At 44.8% G+C, this 20,815-nt stretch overlaps 1 protein-coding gene across 2 annotated transcripts in view; it reads right to left on the bottom strand.

The window, feature by feature from the left end:
• pde4ba (phosphodiesterase 4B, cAMP-specific a) overlaps nucleotides 1–20,815 on the bottom strand; it is a 231,833-nt gene that overhangs the window by 7,834 nt on the left and 203,184 nt on the right. Inside the window, exons 8-9 of one of the 2 annotated variants that reach the window (XM_079505866.1) lie at nucleotides 15,072–15,184; nucleotides 3,712–3,805 (exon numbers count right to left, since the gene is read on the bottom strand). In XM_079505866.1, coding sequence (XP_079361992.1) covers nucleotides 3,712–3,805; nucleotides 15,072–15,184 — 207 coding nt within the window. Of the gene's footprint in view, nucleotides 1–3,711; nucleotides 3,806–11,146; nucleotides 11,423–15,071; nucleotides 15,185–20,815 lie in introns of those variants that run through there. The other variant, XM_079505867.1, reaches the window with a different exon arrangement.

The raw sequence follows: 20,815 nt of genomic DNA, 5'->3' as shown, positions 1-20,815 counted from the left end.
ATAGGTGCCAATGCTTATCTCGCCTCTCTGTCAGAGAGGATAAACCTGAGTTCTCATAAAGTGCACAGTGGTGGGTACCATAACTATCTCAAGTAGTCCACCGCAAGGCAGAGTGGTAGACAGTGTCTAGCCGCTTTAAAAGTGAAGGAGCAGCAGACCTATAAATAATGTCCCCGTAGTCCAGGACCGAGAGGAAAGTGGACTCAATAATAGCTTTTTTACTGGAATTTGGAAAACAGAATTTATTGCTATACAGAAAACCTAGTTTTTGTCTAAGTTTGGAACACCAAGACCATCTCTGTCTTTATTTAGTTTACTCCTTTCCCACAATGCACCTTAGGAACAATGCACCTGCAGGTGTTTAAAATCCCATCTCTTCTTTGATTGTCCCAAAGGTCAGTGCATTGACAGCCTCCAGATGGAGCACACAGAAAGTGAAGATAGCTTCAAGAACTGGGTCAGAACAGTACATATACAGCACATGTATGAGCCACGGGTCAACTCACACTCTAAAGTCCTTACTATTAGTTTAGTACATTAGGGTTTTATTTTACTCACTTCTCAGTTTATTATTCTTTATTATACATTTAAATTTAAATTTAAAATATATACAAAATCTCACAATTCTGCATAGCTACACTTGAATTTTTCACAGAGAAGGTTGTGTGCACAATCTCTTGCCTGTATTTAGGCCAGGTGCTGGATGTCAAGGCATCAAGGCAAACATCAAAAAGGAAGAAAAATCTGCACACACTAGTTTCTTATTAGAATGTTACATTCTCAATTAACACAGAGGATTTTATTGTGTATGTATAGCCGAATTTTTACTTAGATGTGAGCCTGTGTCACCGATCACCACAAATAGCTGATCTACACAAGTGTAATGCTTTATGGTGTCGTCCACAGTTAACAGTTTTGTATTGAGTTGTGCTTGAAATGTACTGTAATTCTCCAATCTGTTAATAAATACTTCAATCAATCAATCAATCAAACAAACATGTCGCAGGCGTGCAAGTATAAATCAGGCAGAAGCATGCTGTGCTCCATCATCAGTCAAGCTTCACCTCCCTGCTGCCTATCAGCCTCCCCACAGAGGGTTATTCACCTCCCTGCTGCCTATCAGCCTCCCCACAGAGGGTTATTCACCTCCCTGCTGCCTATCAGCCTCCCCACAGAGGGTTATTCACCTCCCTGCTGCCTATCAGCCTCCCCACAGAGGGTTATTCACCTCACTGCTGCCTATCAGCCTCCCCACAGAGGGGCCACCTCACTGCTGCCTATCAGCCTCCCCACAGAGGGTTATTCACCTCACTGCTGCCTATCAGCCTCCCCACAGAGGGTTATTCACCTCACTGCTGCCTATCAGCCTCCCCACAGAGGGTTATTCACCTCACTGCTGCCTATCAGCCTCCCCACAGAGGGTTATTCACCTCACTGCTGCCTATCAGCCTCCCCACAGAGGGTTATTCACCTCCCTGCTGCCTATCAGCCTCCCCACAGAGGGTTATTCACCTCCCTGCTGCCTATCAGCCTCCCCACAGAGGGTTATTCACCTCCCTGCTGCCTATCAGCCTCCCCACAGAGGGTTATTCACCTCACTGCTGCCTATCAGCCTCCCCACAGAGGGTTATTCAATTACCAACCTCTCTCTCTCTCCAGTGGTAATTGAGAATGGACAATGAACCTCTCAGACATTTACTGCACGGGAAACAAGGGGAAGAGCAATAAACTGCCCTCTAATTCATTACAGGACATCATTCTCATCACCATAGCAAAATGTGTGTGTGTGTGTGTGTGTGTGTGTGTGTGTGTGTGTGTGTGTGTGTGTGTGTGTGTGTGTGTGTGTGTGTGTGTGTGGTGTGTGTGGGCAAATGCTAGATGACTCTGCACCAGCCAAATTTGGTCACATATCTCCTCACGTGAGTGATCATCTTACTTACATCCGTAGAGAGTTTGAACAGTATCATTTAGCTTTCACCAAAATGACATATTTTCTCTCATATCCCCCCCCCCCTTGTTACATTGTCCTAAATACATAAAGTCAGAGGTCAGAATCAGACAGATGCATTGAATGACCATTACAGTTCCTATACAAATCGCTTATTATTACACAGTCCACTTCCTGTATAAAAAAATAAAATGCCTTCCAATATTAATATAATAAGCGCTGAATAAGCAGACATGGATTAAATGACGGATACCAGGGCAGGCCGTGTTACCTACAGTATGACAGACAAATGGCCTGCTCTGAGCTTGGTGGTGTGTTTATGAGAAAACAGATCTGAACAGGATGTGAGGAAGACGCAGCGATCAGTCCGATCTCAACCTAACTGAACGACTGCGCTCAATGCGAACTGCACAAGTACATATTAAATAAATAGCGGTCAGCCTAGGACAATCCAAGCCAACCACTGCTGTGTCAGTGTGGTATAATCTCCTTTTCCTCTATGGCTGTTAATGTCTCTCTCCGTTTCATCTAACCCCCACCCCACCCCTCAAACGGGGTAATACGGATTCCCTTATCCTAGAGATAGTCATCTGTGCCTGGATTCCCCATGCAGGATGGGTGGGGGGGCATGGAAGGGAGGAGGGGGCTTTGAGAAGATGTCCCCCGAGGATGAGTCACCCAATCTGCTGGGCTGATCTCAGCACCAGGGGAGGAGGGATGCTCTGCACTCTGTTACACCATACATACAACTTCCCCCCATCATCCTTCAGATCTCAGATCTCTCCCCAACACTCACTTTGTTTTTGATTGTTTATTTTTCCCTCTATTTCTTCTTCTCTTGAACTCCCCCCACAACCCTTAGCCCCTTCCTCCTCTTTTTCATACCAGCTATACAGTTCTTTACCCATCATTTCTTCTCCATCTCTCCTACAGCCTCTCAGACACCAGACACCCACCCAGCTGTGAGCAATGTTCTGTCCCTTCATCTTGTGTCTAATAATCCCCTGATTTCTTTTCAATGCGTGTTCTATCTGCCTCAAACAGATTTCGCTTTTGATATTATGTAATACATTATATAATCAGGGATGGAGACAAAATCCTGAAGAGAAAATGAGAGGGTGATTTTTGCAAAGTTTTCTGAAAGACAAACTACATGTAATATACTGTATACACTGTACTGTAACTGTATGTCTCTCCTTCCCTCAATTTCTTATCTACGTTTCGTATTTCATATCCATTTTCAGGTTGTACAGCTAGCCTATACTGAGAACATCAACTGCTCCGGACTAACAAGCTCGCTTGTCAATCAAGTGGCACCTTGTGCCAAGTGTGCAACCGTATGTATTCTACTCTCCATCCTTTTCATTTTCGTTGTTTTGGAGAAAACAGTTACTTTCGTTTCGAGTTTAAATATATATTTTATGTCCTGCATCAAAAACATTCCATGCAGCGCTTTACGGTACGCCCCCGCAAAGAGCCTTCCAGACAGACGTGTCGTGCACTGCTCCAAAATGGAGCCCTTGTGTGGGAGAGTGAACCTCAGTACGCACATATATATACTGTAGTACACTGTGGTAGAGAACACAGGGCTGGCTACATAAGGGTCTATATATCATTCTACTATATGCGGCAGTGACAATGACACGTTGATGTCTCAAATAATGAAAGGTAGATCAAAGACATATTTGAGTTATTTGAGTTTATGTACGGTAGGTTTACACATTGTGTGTGTGCGTACGTTTGTGTGTGCGCTTTTCATTTACCAAGGAACGTGCTGGAGATGAACTCGGACACCTGATTGCCGGAGCGGCTCATCTCAGAGAGGTGCGTCAGCTCCCGATTCAACATCCTCTTGAACTGCAGGGGAGAAAGAGGAGGGGGGGGGGGTGGAGAGGGGAGGAATGTCATCAGTTTCCACACAAGGAAAACCTGGGAGAAATTATAGGGCTGCATTCCATGGAAAATCAGCGTCACTGACTGGTGCCCAGGCTTAGGTCACCATCCACATATGGGATGACGTTGTGTGTTGAAATTGACGAAAAAATTGCTACGTGTATCAGGGCCTTAACTTAGTGGTCAACCGTCAATGGTCAATTTATCCACATTAAACACAGTACAGGGTAAGGGGGTAATTATTTCCACAAAATTGTAATAATTTCCGTCAGCAATGGCATGGACATCACCTTCCATTCCCTGAAAGCCGCTTTACATCATTGTTTCATATTTGGGGACCAGTTCTCTAAGAAAAGTAATAGAAACATATTTTTTGTTATTCTAATGTTTTATGTTCTGCTGTGCAGCAGTTTGTGCTATGGAGGCAGCAGTTTAGAGATGTGCATGCATTAGGCAGTATACAATTCAGAAACAGACACTGCAGCAGCCATCATTTGTAGCAGAACATGTACTGAAATGTGCACGCACGCATGCACACGCGCACGCACGCACGCACGCACGCACGCACGCACGCACGCACGCACGCACACACATACACACACAGTTCTGCAGAGGACGTGATATGGAGCCTGAGCCCCAAAGCACAATTCTGTGAGACAGAAAGTTACATTTCAGTTTTAATCACCAACCTAAAAGCCTTCATGACTAAAATGCTAAAATGTTCTGAGACTACCATCAAAATCAATGCTTTGGTTTAGCATAAAGCCTAAAAACCCAATGGTAACGCAACAGCACAGTTACGACCACATGAGTGCGGTATCCCAACAAGCTACGTAGATAGACGCCACACACCTTAATGTAACCCCAAGACACAGACAGCAGGTAGTTGGCTTCAGGCATTTTGGACCCTGTTTTTATCTTCCGACACAGAGCCAGCACTGTAATCCAATGGAAACCACCCAAAAAATACGAATGGGATTCTTTTAACGGGGAGCAAAATAACACGTCCCCTCTTCTCTCCTCGTGTTTTCCCAGTCAGTCCTCAGCGGCTAAGAGAGCAGCTTGATGCAGACTTCCTCTCAGCAGCAGAAAAAGGCCAGCTGTCAGTCTCCATGCCTTGGAATGGATGGTAGAGGGTAAGAGAGGGCAGGCGGGCTGGGATGCTGCAGCACGGCACAAGAACAACCAGCCAGTTGGAGGGTTGGCAGCTGGAACTACAGTGTGAGCTGGTGGGGGTCTCTGAGCACACTGATGAATAACGGAGAAGAATGGAGGGAGGAGAAGGCAAAAAGAAAATTGCGATGGAGACAAGAGGAGGGAGGAGGGAGGCTGCGATGCTCATCTGACTGGAGGAGGGGGTTCCTTCTCTGGATTAGTCTCGCCTCCCTGCTCTCCTTGCTGTAGTACTCGCTCTCCCCTCTCTCTCACGCCCCCATCCCCTCTCTCTCTCTCTTGTCCCCCCCCCCTTTCCCTGCTGTAATCTGCCAGCCCCAGCAACACACACAACCATTCAGGACACATGATTTGACACAAACTTGGGAGAAGGGGGAGCCCCCAGCAAAGCTTGCCTGATATTTTAATGCATTTCCCTTTATTTTTTTATTTTTGCAAGCATGCATGCAAGTATTCCTGTACAGTATATATGTGTGCATGTGTCTTACACTGTCAGGGTTAACTTAGCACTTTGTATATGCACAGCGTAAAATTATCCATGGCATTTCTTAGCATATTCTTACACTAAACTCATCCATTCAGATGGTATGCAACTGAGCAACACACCTCCTACCTATGCACTAAAACAATGAGAGCACCAGAGAGGGGGAGCACGTTTTGAGAAATGTGAATACTCCTCTGTACCACCCCCCCCCCCCCCCCCCCCGCCTACCTCTCCCCCCATCTGCCTCATTATATCTATTATCTTCTGTTCTGCTCCCTCGCTATATATATATATATTTCTCTCTCTTTTCTTTCCCCATTGTCTGTTGACATCTCCATGTGCGACAGCCATTGTGGAGCATTCAACAAGCTCTTCATTATCCGCACCCCCCCAATAATAATAATATTAATAGAGGTTGTCACGCTGTATGTGGCGGGCTATTTTTAATGTGGCCGCATGGAGAGAGCCAGGGAGTGGGAGAATGACGGCCAGCGAGTGAACAAGAGCAAGGGAGAGAGAGGAAGAAAGAGAGATGGCACATAATTGCATCCTTTCCCAATTTAGGTGACACTCCTGTGTTTGTGTGTGTGTGTGTGTGTGTGTGTGTGTGTGTGTGTGTGTGTGTGTGTGTGTGTGTGTGTGTGTGTGTGTGTGTGTGTGTGTGTGTGTGTACGCCAATTAATAGAACACCTCAACGCCATGGCAACAGCATCACGTGTCCAGTGTAAGGCAGCTACCGCCTGTTTTCAGCAGGAGAGGAGAGGAGAGGAGAGGAGAGGAGAGGAGAGGAGAGGAGAGACAGACAAGGCATTCCCCTTTCCTTTTCTTGGCCAGCATGCAGGTATAGCCGCACAGCAGCTGTCACGAGGACACACCACACATACTGGCTGAAAATCACTCATCCAGGCTCCTCCCTCACTCACTCTCCGCCACTTACATGTCAATTTCTCTCCCAGGCGGTCACTTGCCAACACTGTCATCAATCTCTGTCTGTCTGCCTCTCTCTCTCTCTGTCTGCTGGAATTAATGGGCTGTCCATGGAGCAGGTGTACACACACACACACACCCTGCAGCGCAACACTGCTGAATGTTGTTATAAAGCATTATCTTTGTGTGATATCATTTTGTTCTCACATTTACCCGTTTGCCAGGCCATAAAGCACAGCTAAGAAACATACACCGCATTCTGCGTATATACAAGTGCGGCGGCACTATATGAAGACGTTCCTCGTCACGTGGCTCGTATACCACATCATAGGAAATGATAAACGCAGAACCAGTACTCTTCAATCTGGCGGGGATGGTGGGTGGCCTGGGAGAGGTTGTGTTTGGAATAACAAAGCCCTCCCAAGAGGATTGCGGAATTATATTCCCACTGAGGTAAAGAGGAGGAGGAAAGAGAGAGAATGAGTAAAGGCATGTGTGTGTGTGTGTGTGTGTGTGTGTGTGTGTGTGTGTGTGTGTGTGTGTGTATGGGGGGGAGGGCAGAACATCCACAGATTGTTACATAACACTAACAGCAGCCGCTGCATGTTGGAAGCAGACATCACAGTGGGCGGAGTCTATGGAGTGGTGGTGGCCTGCCTCGGGCTGAATGAAATGGCTCGCCACATTCACACAATGCAGAGCACTATGCATCTATGAAGACACACACGATGCAGAGCACTATGCATCTATGAAGACACATACGATGCAGAGCACTATGCATCTATGAAGACACATACGATGCAGAGCACTATGCATCTATGAAGACACATACGATGCAGAGCTCTATGCATCTATGAAGACACATACGATGCAGAGCTCTATGCATCTATGAAGACACATACGATGCAGAGCACTATGCATCTATGAAGACACATACGATGCAGAGCACTATGCATCTATGAAGACACACACGATGCAGAGCACTATGCATCTATGAAGACACATACGATGCAGAGCACTATGCATCTATGAAGACACATACGATGCAGAGCACTATGCATCTATGAAGACACATGCACACGATGCAGAGCACCATCTATGAAGACACATGCACACGATGCAGAGCACCATCTATGAAGACACATGCACACGATGCAGAGCACCATCTATGAAGACACATATATGGTATCATCAATGGTATCTCAAAACAGCCTATAAAAAAGAAATTGTATCGGCCTAAACAGATGCAGAGCACCATCTATGAAGACACATGCACACGATGCATGCGCAGAAGCAGTCTTCCTTTAACTGTTCCCATGCACCTCCCATCGGCAGTCAGAGCCAATTCATCATGGCGCTTCTACGTCAACGGTTCACAAAATACAACCCTCTCTGAACGACCAGGGTCCACTTGAAAATCTTGAAGCGTTACAGAATATTATTAATATTAATGCTATATAACTATATAATAATTATTATTTGGGGACCAACTTGCAATAACCTCAACGCCCACAGGTTGGGAATCACTGATCTGCGATACACTACACGTTCCTGCTCCCACTCGAGTGTGCACACACGTGCATGTGTGTGATCGTGTTTGATCTCAAAGATGTCTTTTCATGCAGAGTGAGTTAACATTTTGCTCCGTTTAGATGATGTTGAAAGTAGAGGGAGAGAATGGAAGCTTCTTCACCTCACTGGATCCCCCCCATCCCTCCGTCCCATCATTTTAATCTATCACTTCATTTTCTCTCTTTTTTGAATGCTCACTCTATCCCTTTAACCTTTCAGTCTCAATGGCGTCCTTCTCTCTCTCTCTCTCTCTCTCTCTCTCTCTCTCTGTGTGTGTTGCCACGGGTGGGCGGGGTGGGGGAGGTGTTCGATTCAGCCGAGAGATGCTGTGAAGGAAGCAGAGACTGAATGGTCCCTGTGGCATTTCAATATGGGAACGGAGGGAGGAGAGAAGAGAAAAACCTGAGCTCTTCCATTCAGACATGATCCATTCACACCAGATCTCAATGTATTATTCCCCATGACAGTACTACTGTTGTGCTTGACACTGGCAGTTGGGGTGCTTGAAAATATTTCCTTTTCATCATCACAAGAAATGTTATTGTGGTTCACTGATATTATAGCTTTGACCCAGTAGTGGGCGCTCTGTCCTTAAAATGCCAAAAGTAGCCTGCTTTTTGTGTGTGAGTACAATGACCTCTGATTGATGGGCCTTAAATATGGAGTGGGAATGGAACATTAACACATTTAATCCTGCTTTTTCTCTCTCTCCATGACATGACAAAGATATGTAGTGCCATTAGGTAACTTGTTAATTAATGAGCATGCGAGTGTTGTAGTAAGAAAGTGTCATTTACCACTTACAGCTTACAGCTAGTTATGAATCATGGCTTCCCTCAACACCGTTACCCATGATGATGACTTGATTAACAGTGTAAAAAACATTTCCCCTTATTGCTTTAATTGGCACTTGCGACGCATGTGATGCGATAACATCAAGGTTTTGAGAATAGAATGGCAGTGACACAACTGTTAAGACGAAAAACCTACGTATGAACCGTTGTGTCAGTTGGCACCACAAGAGCAGAAGTGCGACAGAGAGAGCCACACTACCTCTCACTTCCTCTGACTCACTCGCTCTTTTGTGCCCCCGCTGTGCCAACGCCAAACGGCCGTGCGTGCAAACATCTATGGATTCATAGGTATGCCTCATTTAACTTAAGAGGCGAACAATAAGGAAGGAAATGTCACTTACAGAGAAAGAAAGAAATAAAAGAGAGAAGAGACTAAAGTAAGTATGCGAGGGCACACTATTCATTCCTCTGACACATTTTCTCACCAAGTGTTTCATTTCCTGTCTTTCTCGCCTGTTTGAGGCCACAGCGTTCAGATGTGGTCAACAATACAATTTTTTGGCTAGGGCGGAACAGTCAAATTGGTGCACGACTTGCTTCCTTAGCCTTTAATAACGCAACACCCTCATATACTGTAACTAACCACAGGCAGCTACCAAGAAATGGTAGTGCCTAAACAACAACCTGCAGAAAGGTTAGCTAAAAGAAAAAAGCTTAACTATGACTCAAGATCGTTCTAAATCACTCAAAGATCATGTTGGTTTTTATTTTCTTTGTAATACAGCAGAGCATTCATTAGATAATAGATCATTCATTCATACCCATCATTCTCAGTACCAAAGGATCAGGGGATATCTCATATTATGTTCATTAGGGTGAAAAGAGAGAAAACATTGCTTTACTTCACCCTACCTACATCCATCCCCCTGTTTGAACAAACTGACCACTGAGTGCAGTGCTGCACCACACAGCTCTCTCCCCAGATGACCTGAATGTTTGGCCCGAGTCAAACGAAAAGAAGGGAAGACTGTCTCCAGCACCTGGCACGAGACTTGGAAAACAACGCTTGTTGTCACCTGCCTGGTCCTGGGAGCTGCCTGCATCTTACACTTCTTTCCTAAATAACCTGCCTGGTCCTGGGAGCTGCCTGCATCTTACAGTTCTTTCCCAAATAACCTGCCTGGTCCTGGGAGCTGCCTGCATCTTCCACTTCTTTCCCAAATAACCCCATCCCTCGATTTTGTTTGGACTGATCAACTGGAGACCAGAGAAGGACAAACAACCTCTGGTGATGTTTTCCCCTTGAAGCTTACTTTGCTTCCTTCCTTTGCATGGCTCCCTTTCTTGTTTGAGAAATCAAGAGAATGGAGGGAATATCTCTCTCTCTCTCTCTCGACAGCCAGTCATGTAGTGTCATGTCTGATTTACTGTATACTGCATCATGTTACACACCGGAAATAGACAATCTACAAGCTCACCAGACAGCGTGGTGAGCTTTCAGATTAGATATTTTCAATGTGTAACATACACCAGCATGCATTTCAGTTTAAATCAGGCTTCACAGTGCATAAACACAGGCTGCAGGCTCAACTCTGAACCTTTGATCTGCAGCTTCCACAAACTATGAAGAAGGATGAAATGAAATCTGTGTTCATTTAACTCAGAGGGTGTGAATGTAACCAAATGGACCAACCAAAGGGTCTCTGTGTTAAATTAATCTAAAGGATTTTACTGCCAATGCACTGCCATCTTATTTACATTGTGGGTTGTGTGTGAGGCTTTTCAACTTCATGTGCCAGTCTTATGCATGCATCTGTCTCTACTAGAAGGAGACTAACTCCCAGCCAGCAATTAAACACATAAACCCTTGCGTCCCTATTCTGGGCATGTCATGTCACAATAGGCGAAAATAAGTAAGCATTCTGCAAAAGTAGCCGATCTACAAGCTCACATAGGACATTGCAACGCAACATGTTGTGTGCATGTAGATCAGCTATTTCTTTGGCAAAGACAGTTGCAGAGAGAGAGAAAAAGTAAGGGACCAAGTATAGACTCCCTGGGGGACCCTGGTTAGCAAAGTATGTAGGGTTTAAGTGGTTAAACACTAAGCTTTAAAACATGCATCCCAGCACTGTCAGCTGTACAACCAAACACTGCATGCTTCTCAAAACATGAGCAGTGTCAACATCAGTCTAAAATATTCAAGTACAATCTCTTGCCAATATTAAAATAAATGTTGCTTAAAAAAGCAAAACTCCACACCAGAGCAAGAGGAAATTTCACAAAACACACCTCAAAGTCCATCAAAGTAAAAAACCAAAGCAGCACATTGCAATATACGAAGGAAATCCTCACCTTCCTCCAACCATACAGTTTCCCCAATTTTTTCTCTTTCTTGTCAAAGCAGCAGGCTCCCATGTTGCTGTGTACAGAGGGAGTGGAGCAGCAGGGCTGTAGTCCTCTAGTGTCCTGTGTCTGTGTGTGTGACTGAGTATGTGTGCAAGTCTTCACCGCATGAGTGAAGAGGGAACTCGACTCTTTGACGTTGGGGCCGCGGTGCTGGAGACGACGCATACAGCTCTACTGACTCACTTTGCTCTGTGAGGTCTGACTGACTGGGCTTTACCTCTGTGTGTCCATGTGTGTGTGTGTGTGAGAGAGAGAAGAACAGTGAGTTATGTGTCAGTGAGGGGATGGTGTGTCACTCCTCATATACACACGCCCTCTTAGGGGGCCAGGCCCGCCTCTCTCCGCCTGGCACAACTCCCCTTGCTTGGTGTGTTGTTACCCAAGTCCTTGACTACTACTGTAGCACATGGCAGACAGTCACGGCTCCCTGGTTGACACTGTCAATACTTGCACTGGTACATTTTGATGACTTTGACACTTCCTGTGTTACTGTAAACACTCATGTCATGTCATGTCAACTTCGATTCGATTAAATTAAATTAAATTAAATTAAATTCAATTCAATTCAATTCAATTCAATTCAATTCAATTCAATTCAATTCAATTCAATTCAATTCAATATTAACAGCTGGAGAGTACCACCCACATTTGATATCCAGGGCAGGCTTCGCACAAATAAAGGTCTAATGCCCAGGCCCCAGACAGAGACTATACAGTAGGAACAACGGTTCTGACAAAGCACAAAAGCCCTTGACACTAACAGAACTCCTACACATCAGACACAAGAACGCACACGGTCCACAGCGACAAAGGATGCCTCCACTTCACCTTGGGGGTACGTCTGGAAATTGTGTCGGTGTGGAGCTCCTAGTATTTCACCACCCGTGATGGAGGCTCAAGTTTCACGTCCTTGTCACAGCGTGAATGATAGTCTTTCCATCCTAAATGTGCCCAGCAGTTAGGGAAGCAGCCCCTTGTACAAGTTGATGTGTTCAATAAATGGGTCTGAGTCCTGATCATTAGTTTAGAACCAGTTGTGCAATGCTTAGATTTACTGTACAAACAAGACATGGGGACAGATGGAATTTCACAGATTGGAAACAAAATAATTTCCACTCTTATGTAATGTACCTGTACACAATACATATCAATAGAGAACACCTTGAACCACCTTGTTTATTATACACGGACGCCTCCTCGCCCACAAACAACGACCTTGGAGGGTCTCGGCTATCTTAGCCTCAGATTATGGGTTACGTATTGTGTCCCACTATACACCTGTCTGGCTATCGCTCAAAGATACTTCACTGTCAATTACAGTATGTTATATGGAATGAGACAGGACCTCTCAAGGTTAATAAAGACCACTGCAATTTTTCTCGACAACGTTCTAACGCTTAAAATGTATATTCCCTCATACGCCATCGTCATGTGCAGAAAATAGCAGATCTGCAAGCTCACAATGCGTCGTGAATCTTTGGTCTGAGCTAGACTTTACTTTTCAGAGAACAAAGAAAACTTCAGCAGCAGCACGTAGTCATTTGTTTTGTATATAATGAACGTTTCCAGTCAAAATCCATCAGGTCGACCCATTTCAATGTCAAACCTTCTAGTCAAGAGCTCCTCATCTAGCTATATCAAAGAATAAAGGTCCTACAATGTAGGTATTCATCCACTGTGATTTTCAAAGTGCAAGATCACTTGCTAGCGCCCCTCAAAAATGAGTTCAAAGAAAACAATGAGCTATTAAAACAATGAGCTATTATAACTAGAATACAAACAAAAAAATATTTTAGCAACTGTCTGCAGATCTTGTGGCCAGAATAAAATACATCCACTCACTAGCTGCATGCAATATCAACCTGGGGTTCTACAGCCGATTATTTCATGTGATTAATTCACATTCATTTAAACTGTTGTTTGTGTCATAAGTACATCCACACAAAAAGCAAATATCAAGAGGCAAAAAGGTAAACTTTTTAACTGCGGATAAAAGTATCAACCTGTCTGAATTGAGGCATCTCCAAATTAATCGTTTGATGTGAAATATTGTCTATGAAAAATGATTAATCACGCTCCCAATGCTTAAGGACCAGAAGTGTTGTCATAGGTTTTCCTGTTTGTTTGGTCTTTTAAATCCTGACGTCAGTATATTCCCCAGTGGACACAGACACAATAACTGACCACATCTACATGCCTGCATGCTCTGTACTGTTTCAGCCACTTGATGGAGGACATTGTCTGTCTGTCTGTCTGTCTGTCTGTCTGTCTGTCTGTCTGTCTGTCTGTCTGTCTGTCTGTCTGTCTGTCTGTCTGTCTGTCTGTCTGTCTGTCTGTCTGTCTGTCTGTCTGTAATAATATATGAGCCATTCTGTCTGTCTGTCTGTCTGTCTGTCTGTCTGTCTGTCTGTCTGTCTGTCATAATATATGAGCCATTCTGTGTGTCTGTCTGTCTGTTTATTCAGTGATTCAGTTGTACTACAATCACGTCAGTTCAAAAGTGTGTGCTGGGAAAATCCCAATCCTGTCCCCTGTGTGTGTGTGTGTGTGTGTGTGTGTGTGTGTGTGTGTGTGTGTGTGTGTGTGTGTGTGTGTGTGTGTGTGTGTGTGTGCGCACGTGCGTGTGTATGTTAACTGTGGCAAGCAGCATGATGGGATATCTATTGTCGTCTGGGGAAAGAGCAGGAGATCAGGAAGTAGACGGGAAGAGAGTCACATAGCCCAGGGGTCTGCAAGCCCCCCCCCCCCCCTCCCCTGTCTCTTGCACACGCACAACAGAAAATTAACACCTTAATTGCCCAGGGTTATTTAATCCATTAAATAAATGTGCCCAGCGATTTATAGCAGCGGAGCACTTTTACCGACGGACCGGATGTTATCCCGGATGTGGGTGTAGCAGCTAAATGTAGCCAAAACACTCTAACGGCGATCGACAACAACGGGAGGTATGATTAAATCTACCGCTACTAGCCACTGGACAGCAGGGGGCCGTCTAACATAATGATCTTTTCTTAGAATTAGACGGGATAATTTAGATCGCAAGTTATTAACGTTTTAAGATTTTTGGTCTCGCTGAACATTTTCGATGACGATCGGTTTTGATATCATTAATCTCCGTCATGTTAATTAATCTCCATCCTGGGCATCAGAGTGTACTAATTAACAGGACGGAGACCTCCGTCTGGGGCCCTTAAACTGTTTTTTAATAAAAGCAAAGATACATTATTTTTCTTTCTTATTTTCCTTAATTTTTTGAATATTTTCATCCACTTTTTTACAGAAGTGGCCTCTTTCCTCTCTTAGCTTACTCTGCAAATGGTCTTAGTCCCACAGTTGCTAGTTAATTTGCATGAGACAAATCAATAATTACGGAATGTTGAGAGAATGCTGACAAGATGACAGATCACTGAACCCGTCCATCCATAAAAACAACTGTTATTATGACACCTAACAGCTTAATGTCACTACAAACCAGCTGCTTAATGCCATAATATCTCCACAGAGATTAGATTGTGCCGTTTCTACGTCAAGCAGAAACTGACTCGACAAATGGCAACAGATACACAATAACAGTGCTGCATAGACTTCACCATGTTGTTATTAACGCCCAAACTACTGATTAAAATAGCAGGTACATTCATCAGGAAAACATTTAGAACCACAAGGACTCTTGTCAGTTGTGCTACAGATATTGAGGAACCCAGCATTTCTTTGAATAGATCTATAAATACAACCATACTCATTTATACTTAGTTGACTGGGGTCCCCCAAGGGTCCTACAAGCTTATGGTAGATTTGATATTTTCGCTGCCTACAGACACTGGGGTTCATGTGGCTAAAACAGGAACTGTGAAAAGTGGTTGTTGCCTACCTTGTTGGAGGCCATGTCACTGACAGAGCGGTAGGTCTGGATGGTCTCCAGCTGGTCCAGACACCAGTCCAGCTCCTCCATGGTCTCCGTGGCCAGCTTCTGGTACGCCTCATCTGACAACAGGCAGACAGCACACAGACACATGGCTGGTCAGAACTCAGGACACAGCATGATGTTTGGTGGAAGTAAGCGAGGAAATCAGAGGAAGCACTAAGGCTAAAGACGTCTCACTCTCTCTCATTTAAGTCTCTGTATATCACCCCATCTACATGGCATCTACCCCAAAGGAAATAAGACTCCCTAGCAAATGTCAGGCTATTCACATAAATACAACCTCTAGAACCAGACCCCAAACACACACACACACACACACACACACACACACACACACACACACACACACACACACACACACACACACACACACACACACACACACACACACACACACACACACACACACACACACACACACACACACACACACACACACACACACACACACACACACACACACACACACACACCATGTTAGGAGATTGTGGATCTGATCATTTTGGTACACAAAACCGGCACAGTATAAATCAGGAATAACTCTAACCCAACCCCCTAAACATATTAATGGCCTCTTAATGTCTACACTTCTTAAAGATAATACAACCATTTCTCTTATGAGGACCAAGATAATTGTACTCATAATGTCTATATTTCAAATTCTACTACAGTATACGCACGCATGCACGCGGCACGCACGCACAGGCTGTCCTTTGTCCTCTGTGCCGCCTGCCACTGTGCTGTGTGTATTCTAGGTCTCCTAGCTGCAGAGCACAACATGGCAGCATGGTTTGCGCTGTGGCGACCTTAGCGTGGCCGCGTAGAATGTAGCCCAACTCTGATCTCCTTACCATCAAAGACATCTGCCTGTTTGCACTAGCAAACATGAGAGACACCTGGAATTCTGCCCCCAACCCTCTCCTGCTCCGGAGGAGTGCGTGGCTGCGTGCGTGCGTGCGTGCGTGCGTGCGTGCGTGCGTGCGTGCGTGCGTATATACCTGTGTGTGTGCAGAGAGGGATTTAGTCATTGGCATAATGGTTATTCAACATATTTCTCCCAATATGCCTAACTCCCTTGATGTTGAAGAGCACATAAGTGCAAAGAGATGAGTAGTGCTTATGTTTGAAATAGATTCTCCTACATGAGTTCTCGTAAATGGAGCACACCCTCTCAGACAATAAATGTTCTGCATTACTATAGTGCCAATCCAATGCTTTAACTACGTGCACTTAGTTGTGCGCTAGAACACTAGTTGTGAACTTGTAGATCGGCTACTTTCAGCACGAAACACTGGCGGGTAACTATAAGTATAAATCAGGCATATTGGCATCCTGCTCAAGGACACTTCAACATGAAAGTCAGGAGGAGCCGGGCATCGGACAGACACCCAAGCCAAGAGGCTTGGAATTCTACTGTGCTTGTGTCCTCAAATTACACACTTCACCTCTAGAATCACAGTACATTATTGAGCAATTATTAAAAACACAATGCATGTGGCCCGGACGGTTAGCTCAACCGTCTGTGCACCGAGGCTGCCAAACCAGCCAGTCAGCATGCCGCAGGTTCGACTCCCGAGCCCGACGGCCTTTGCCGCGTGTCACTCCCCATCTCTCTCTCCATTTACATATCTTATCCCTCACTGCAGTGTCGGAGGTTGAGGCATGGTACGAGTCTTGATGTCCCATTGACTGACTGATGAAACACGTGTGGCCGAGTTACCTGTTCTGTGCACCATGCATCATGGACGCATACAGTATATATTCTGCGAGCTTGTATACATCTGCTATTTTTGAACATTTAAAAATACATATTGAATATATATAATTTGTAGTTTGAGAACTACTGATTTAGAAGGCATTTGTAGAATCAGCCTCAGGTCTTAATGGGTTAAAAATGAACTAGCCAATTCCAGTGCAATCGCACCTCTAGGCTGTGGAATCTACTGAAGGTGACCAATTGAAGGTGTCTCAAGTTTTTTTTTATGTATTTAAAACACACAAACCTTAAGAACAGGTGGACATGAAGAGTCTTGAGTGACACTAGCCCTTACTGGTCTAGACTGGGACTGGAGAAACAGTACTGAACCTAAACACCAGCCAAGACACACACACACGGACGCACGCACACGGACGCACACACACACACAAAGACGTAACAGGGGATTTCCACCGCCTCTCCACCCTGACACAAGGGCCACTCTGATCACAGCCCAGACATATCTGGGCCACAGGGTCAGGCAGGAAACACGCACGCACGCACGCACGCACGCACGCACACGCACACACGTCAAAATACTTGCATTAAAGCCCATGTGTCATTAAATGTGCTGATACACCCAAACCCAGTATGAACGGGTACGTTCATACTGTACTCAGAAACACTTGGACTGTTGGACACACAGATGTGTATTTTCCAACGAGGGGTGGAAGCTCCAACAGCTTATACTGTACAGACAGCTGGGTGGGGACAGTACAAATATGATGTCAAATCTCTCTGTCTCCATCTCTCTTTGGCTCTACCTCTTCTTTTCAATTCGTTTTTTAAATTTCAGTTCAGGTTTAATTTGTTTTTAAAGTGGGTTTGCTCGTTTAGTTTAGTTTTACTTTTGAAAAAAGGCTTAGTTTTAGTTTCGTTTTTTAATTGCAATATGGATTTGTTGGGGGAAGATTCAACAAGACCAGAAAAGTAGCAAAAGCCGAGATCTACAAGTTAAAAACGGGTGGCTTCGCGAGACCTGCTATTTTTAGTTATTTTCAAATAAAAAATACTAAAACTATAGAAAATGTTTTCTATAATTTGCGTTTGAGTTTTAGTTTACCTAAAACTAACCTTCTGGTTCTTAGATGGCCTCTACCCGCTCAGCTACGGCCGCCTGATTGAAAAGTAGAAAGCAGTGGAGTTTGTTTCCATATTTGTGTATTTAACGGTTGTATGGCTATCATCATCTCATGGGGGCATAGGCAATTTCCTGCATGTGTTGTGATGCAATGGGAGACGCGTGGGAGCAGGGAGTTCAGAAAAGCAAAATGATGTCCTAAAGACACGAGAGATTTGGAGACAAAGAGAGAAGAAGAGTGGCTCGCTACCTTTCTATCAGACTTTCAGTGTAATCTTCCTCTCATAGATACATAGACTGCCAGTCAGTCAGATCAGTGATTCTTAAATTGGGTTCCCGGGGACCCCTGGGGACCTTAAGAGGGTTCCAGGCGGTCCCCAGCTAAATGATGATAGTTTCCAAATAGAAAATGACATGTCTGTAACTCAGAGAGTGTACAAATGGCAAGGGTCCATTTGTACACTCTCAAGAGTTATAGGGGTCTGTGGCCTATATAATGCATACCAGGGGGTCCATCAAATAAAAGGTTTGACAACCACTGATGTAGGGAGCCCTCCAAGGACAGGATAGGATTCGAGTTCCCAAAACATTTCTGCTTCTCATTTCGTGACCAGACTGCATCTACATTGTCTGGATTCAGGCGAGGTGACGTGCCACGTTTCCAGTGAACTGGCATAAACTGACCACATATCAAAACCACACAAACTATGACGTAGGCTCACGACTAAGGCTTTGCCAAGACCGCTATCCAGGAAGCGGCTCTTTCAGTGGCATCACCGGTTCACAAGGAACAAACAAAACAAAAAACCTGATCTGGCACAGCTGGCGGCGTTGCATAACACACTTGCTAACGCACGACAGGGATGGCGAGCGCGGTTTGCCACATTCTCCTGTGTCAGGCATGGACTTCAGCTCACACCAGGAGCCCTCACGTGTCTGTCATGCCATTATTGCACCATCAATTACACACAAAACACTCTGAGTTCATTTAACTCTGAGAGTGTTCTGTGTAGATGCTAAGACATGACATCATCTTTATGAGTCTGTGTTTTGTTTACAGTTCCTTCATCTGATTTACAAGGAGGCCGGCTGCAGACAAATTCTCAATTTGATGGGATGATGATTGTGCCGATCTGCGGTTGTGAAATGTGAATGATGAGGGGCAGTGAAAAACAGCTTCATCGTGATGGAATGCTAGATGTAACACGCGACAAGCCACACAACCCATTTCTAAATTAAGAGCCAGACATCTTCAATACTGATTATTCATTTTAATTTCACTCTGGTCCAATGTAAGTTTTCTTCTTTGCACAGACCCACCATAAAGAATCCCATGACACCATATGAATCTCTACTTACAGTACTTACAAGTATGGTTACTAATGTAAAAGCAATCAGGCAGACCAATCCAATACTAAAAGGCCTTTAAAAGCACACACACAAATCTACAACATTCTTAAAGGTCACCACACAAGCACTGGCAATTGGAATGCTTGGAATGATGTCGATAGTGGATTTAGCTATATTAGTGTTTTTTTGTGGAATTTGCCCTGCATGAATACAATAAATGTGTACAATGTAGCCTAAGTTGAACCATGGCTGCATGGCTTGTATTTATAGTGTTAACTATTTCTATCAACAAAAGCAGCACTGTGTGTACTGTATGTGTATGTACTGCATGACTATATCTATATTAACATGTCGTTAGGACATCTTCACACTGTGTTCACTGAGCTTTCAACAGCAAGCCACACATACCTTTTGAATTTACAATGGGACACAATGGGAAGTTGCTGGCACTTGTTATGAATTTCTGCAATGGCACGCAACACCTCCCTAAGGGTAGGTAACACTTGCAAAGTCTATGGAAATAGAGGGGGGGGGGGGGGGGGGGGGGGTGGTACGCCTAAAACATTGTAAAATTATATGTTTTGCTCAAGATTTCCGAAACTTGGGGAGATGGGGAGTTTATAACGTGACAGACATCATGAGAGCCTGGATGCCTCTCAGACTCAGACCCTCAGAAACGCAACCACTGCTTAATTGGTGCAAAATATGAACCATATCTTGTCATGTTTTCCAATAAATCAATACCACACATCAGGCCCTGGGTCTGAATGGTCTTAGCATGCATGGCTTCAAATACTTTATATGAATTGGGTGGTTTCCCTTTGCACGCAAGATCACGCACGCACGCACGCACGCACGCGCACGCACGCACGCACGCACGCACGCACGCACGCACACACACACACACACACACACACACACACACACACACACACACACACACACACACACACACACACACACACACACACACACACACACACACACACACACACACACACACACACACACACACACACACACACACGTGAGGCGGCTAACGTGCACTGAATATCCGACTGAGCTCAAGGACGATCTTGACATCAGAGGGGCCGATGTCAGCTGTTTCAGAGACAGACCAAACTTTATCTCTTCTCTCTCACTCGCTCTCATGCGCATCTTGCTTGTTTGGTCTCTGTGTCGTGTTCTCTCTCTCAGCTTCACTCTGATAAACCATGTTCTCTCTCTCAGCTTCACTCTGATAACATTGTGAGACATCAACAAAACACTTTGTCTCACCCCAGTCCGCCTGGGTTCCTCCTACGAGTACAGTACTGGACTGACCTTGACTTTCACTCTCTCTCACCTTTCCTGCATAAACTCCTAGAATACTTATTAAAACCATTTCACAGTTTCTTACTACTATCTCTCTCTCTCACACACACCCACACATGTGCACATACATGCACATGTGTGCGCACGCACGCACGCAAGCACGCACGCACGCACGCACGCACGCACGCA

This window comes from Electrona antarctica (assembly GCF_951216825.1).
Source record: "Electrona antarctica genome assembly, chromosome: 7".
NCBI lineage: Eukaryota > Metazoa > Chordata > Actinopteri > Myctophiformes > Myctophidae > Electrona > Electrona antarctica.
Note: the sequence above shows the minus strand (reverse complement) of the source record. Positions and strands in the feature narration are given on the sequence as shown.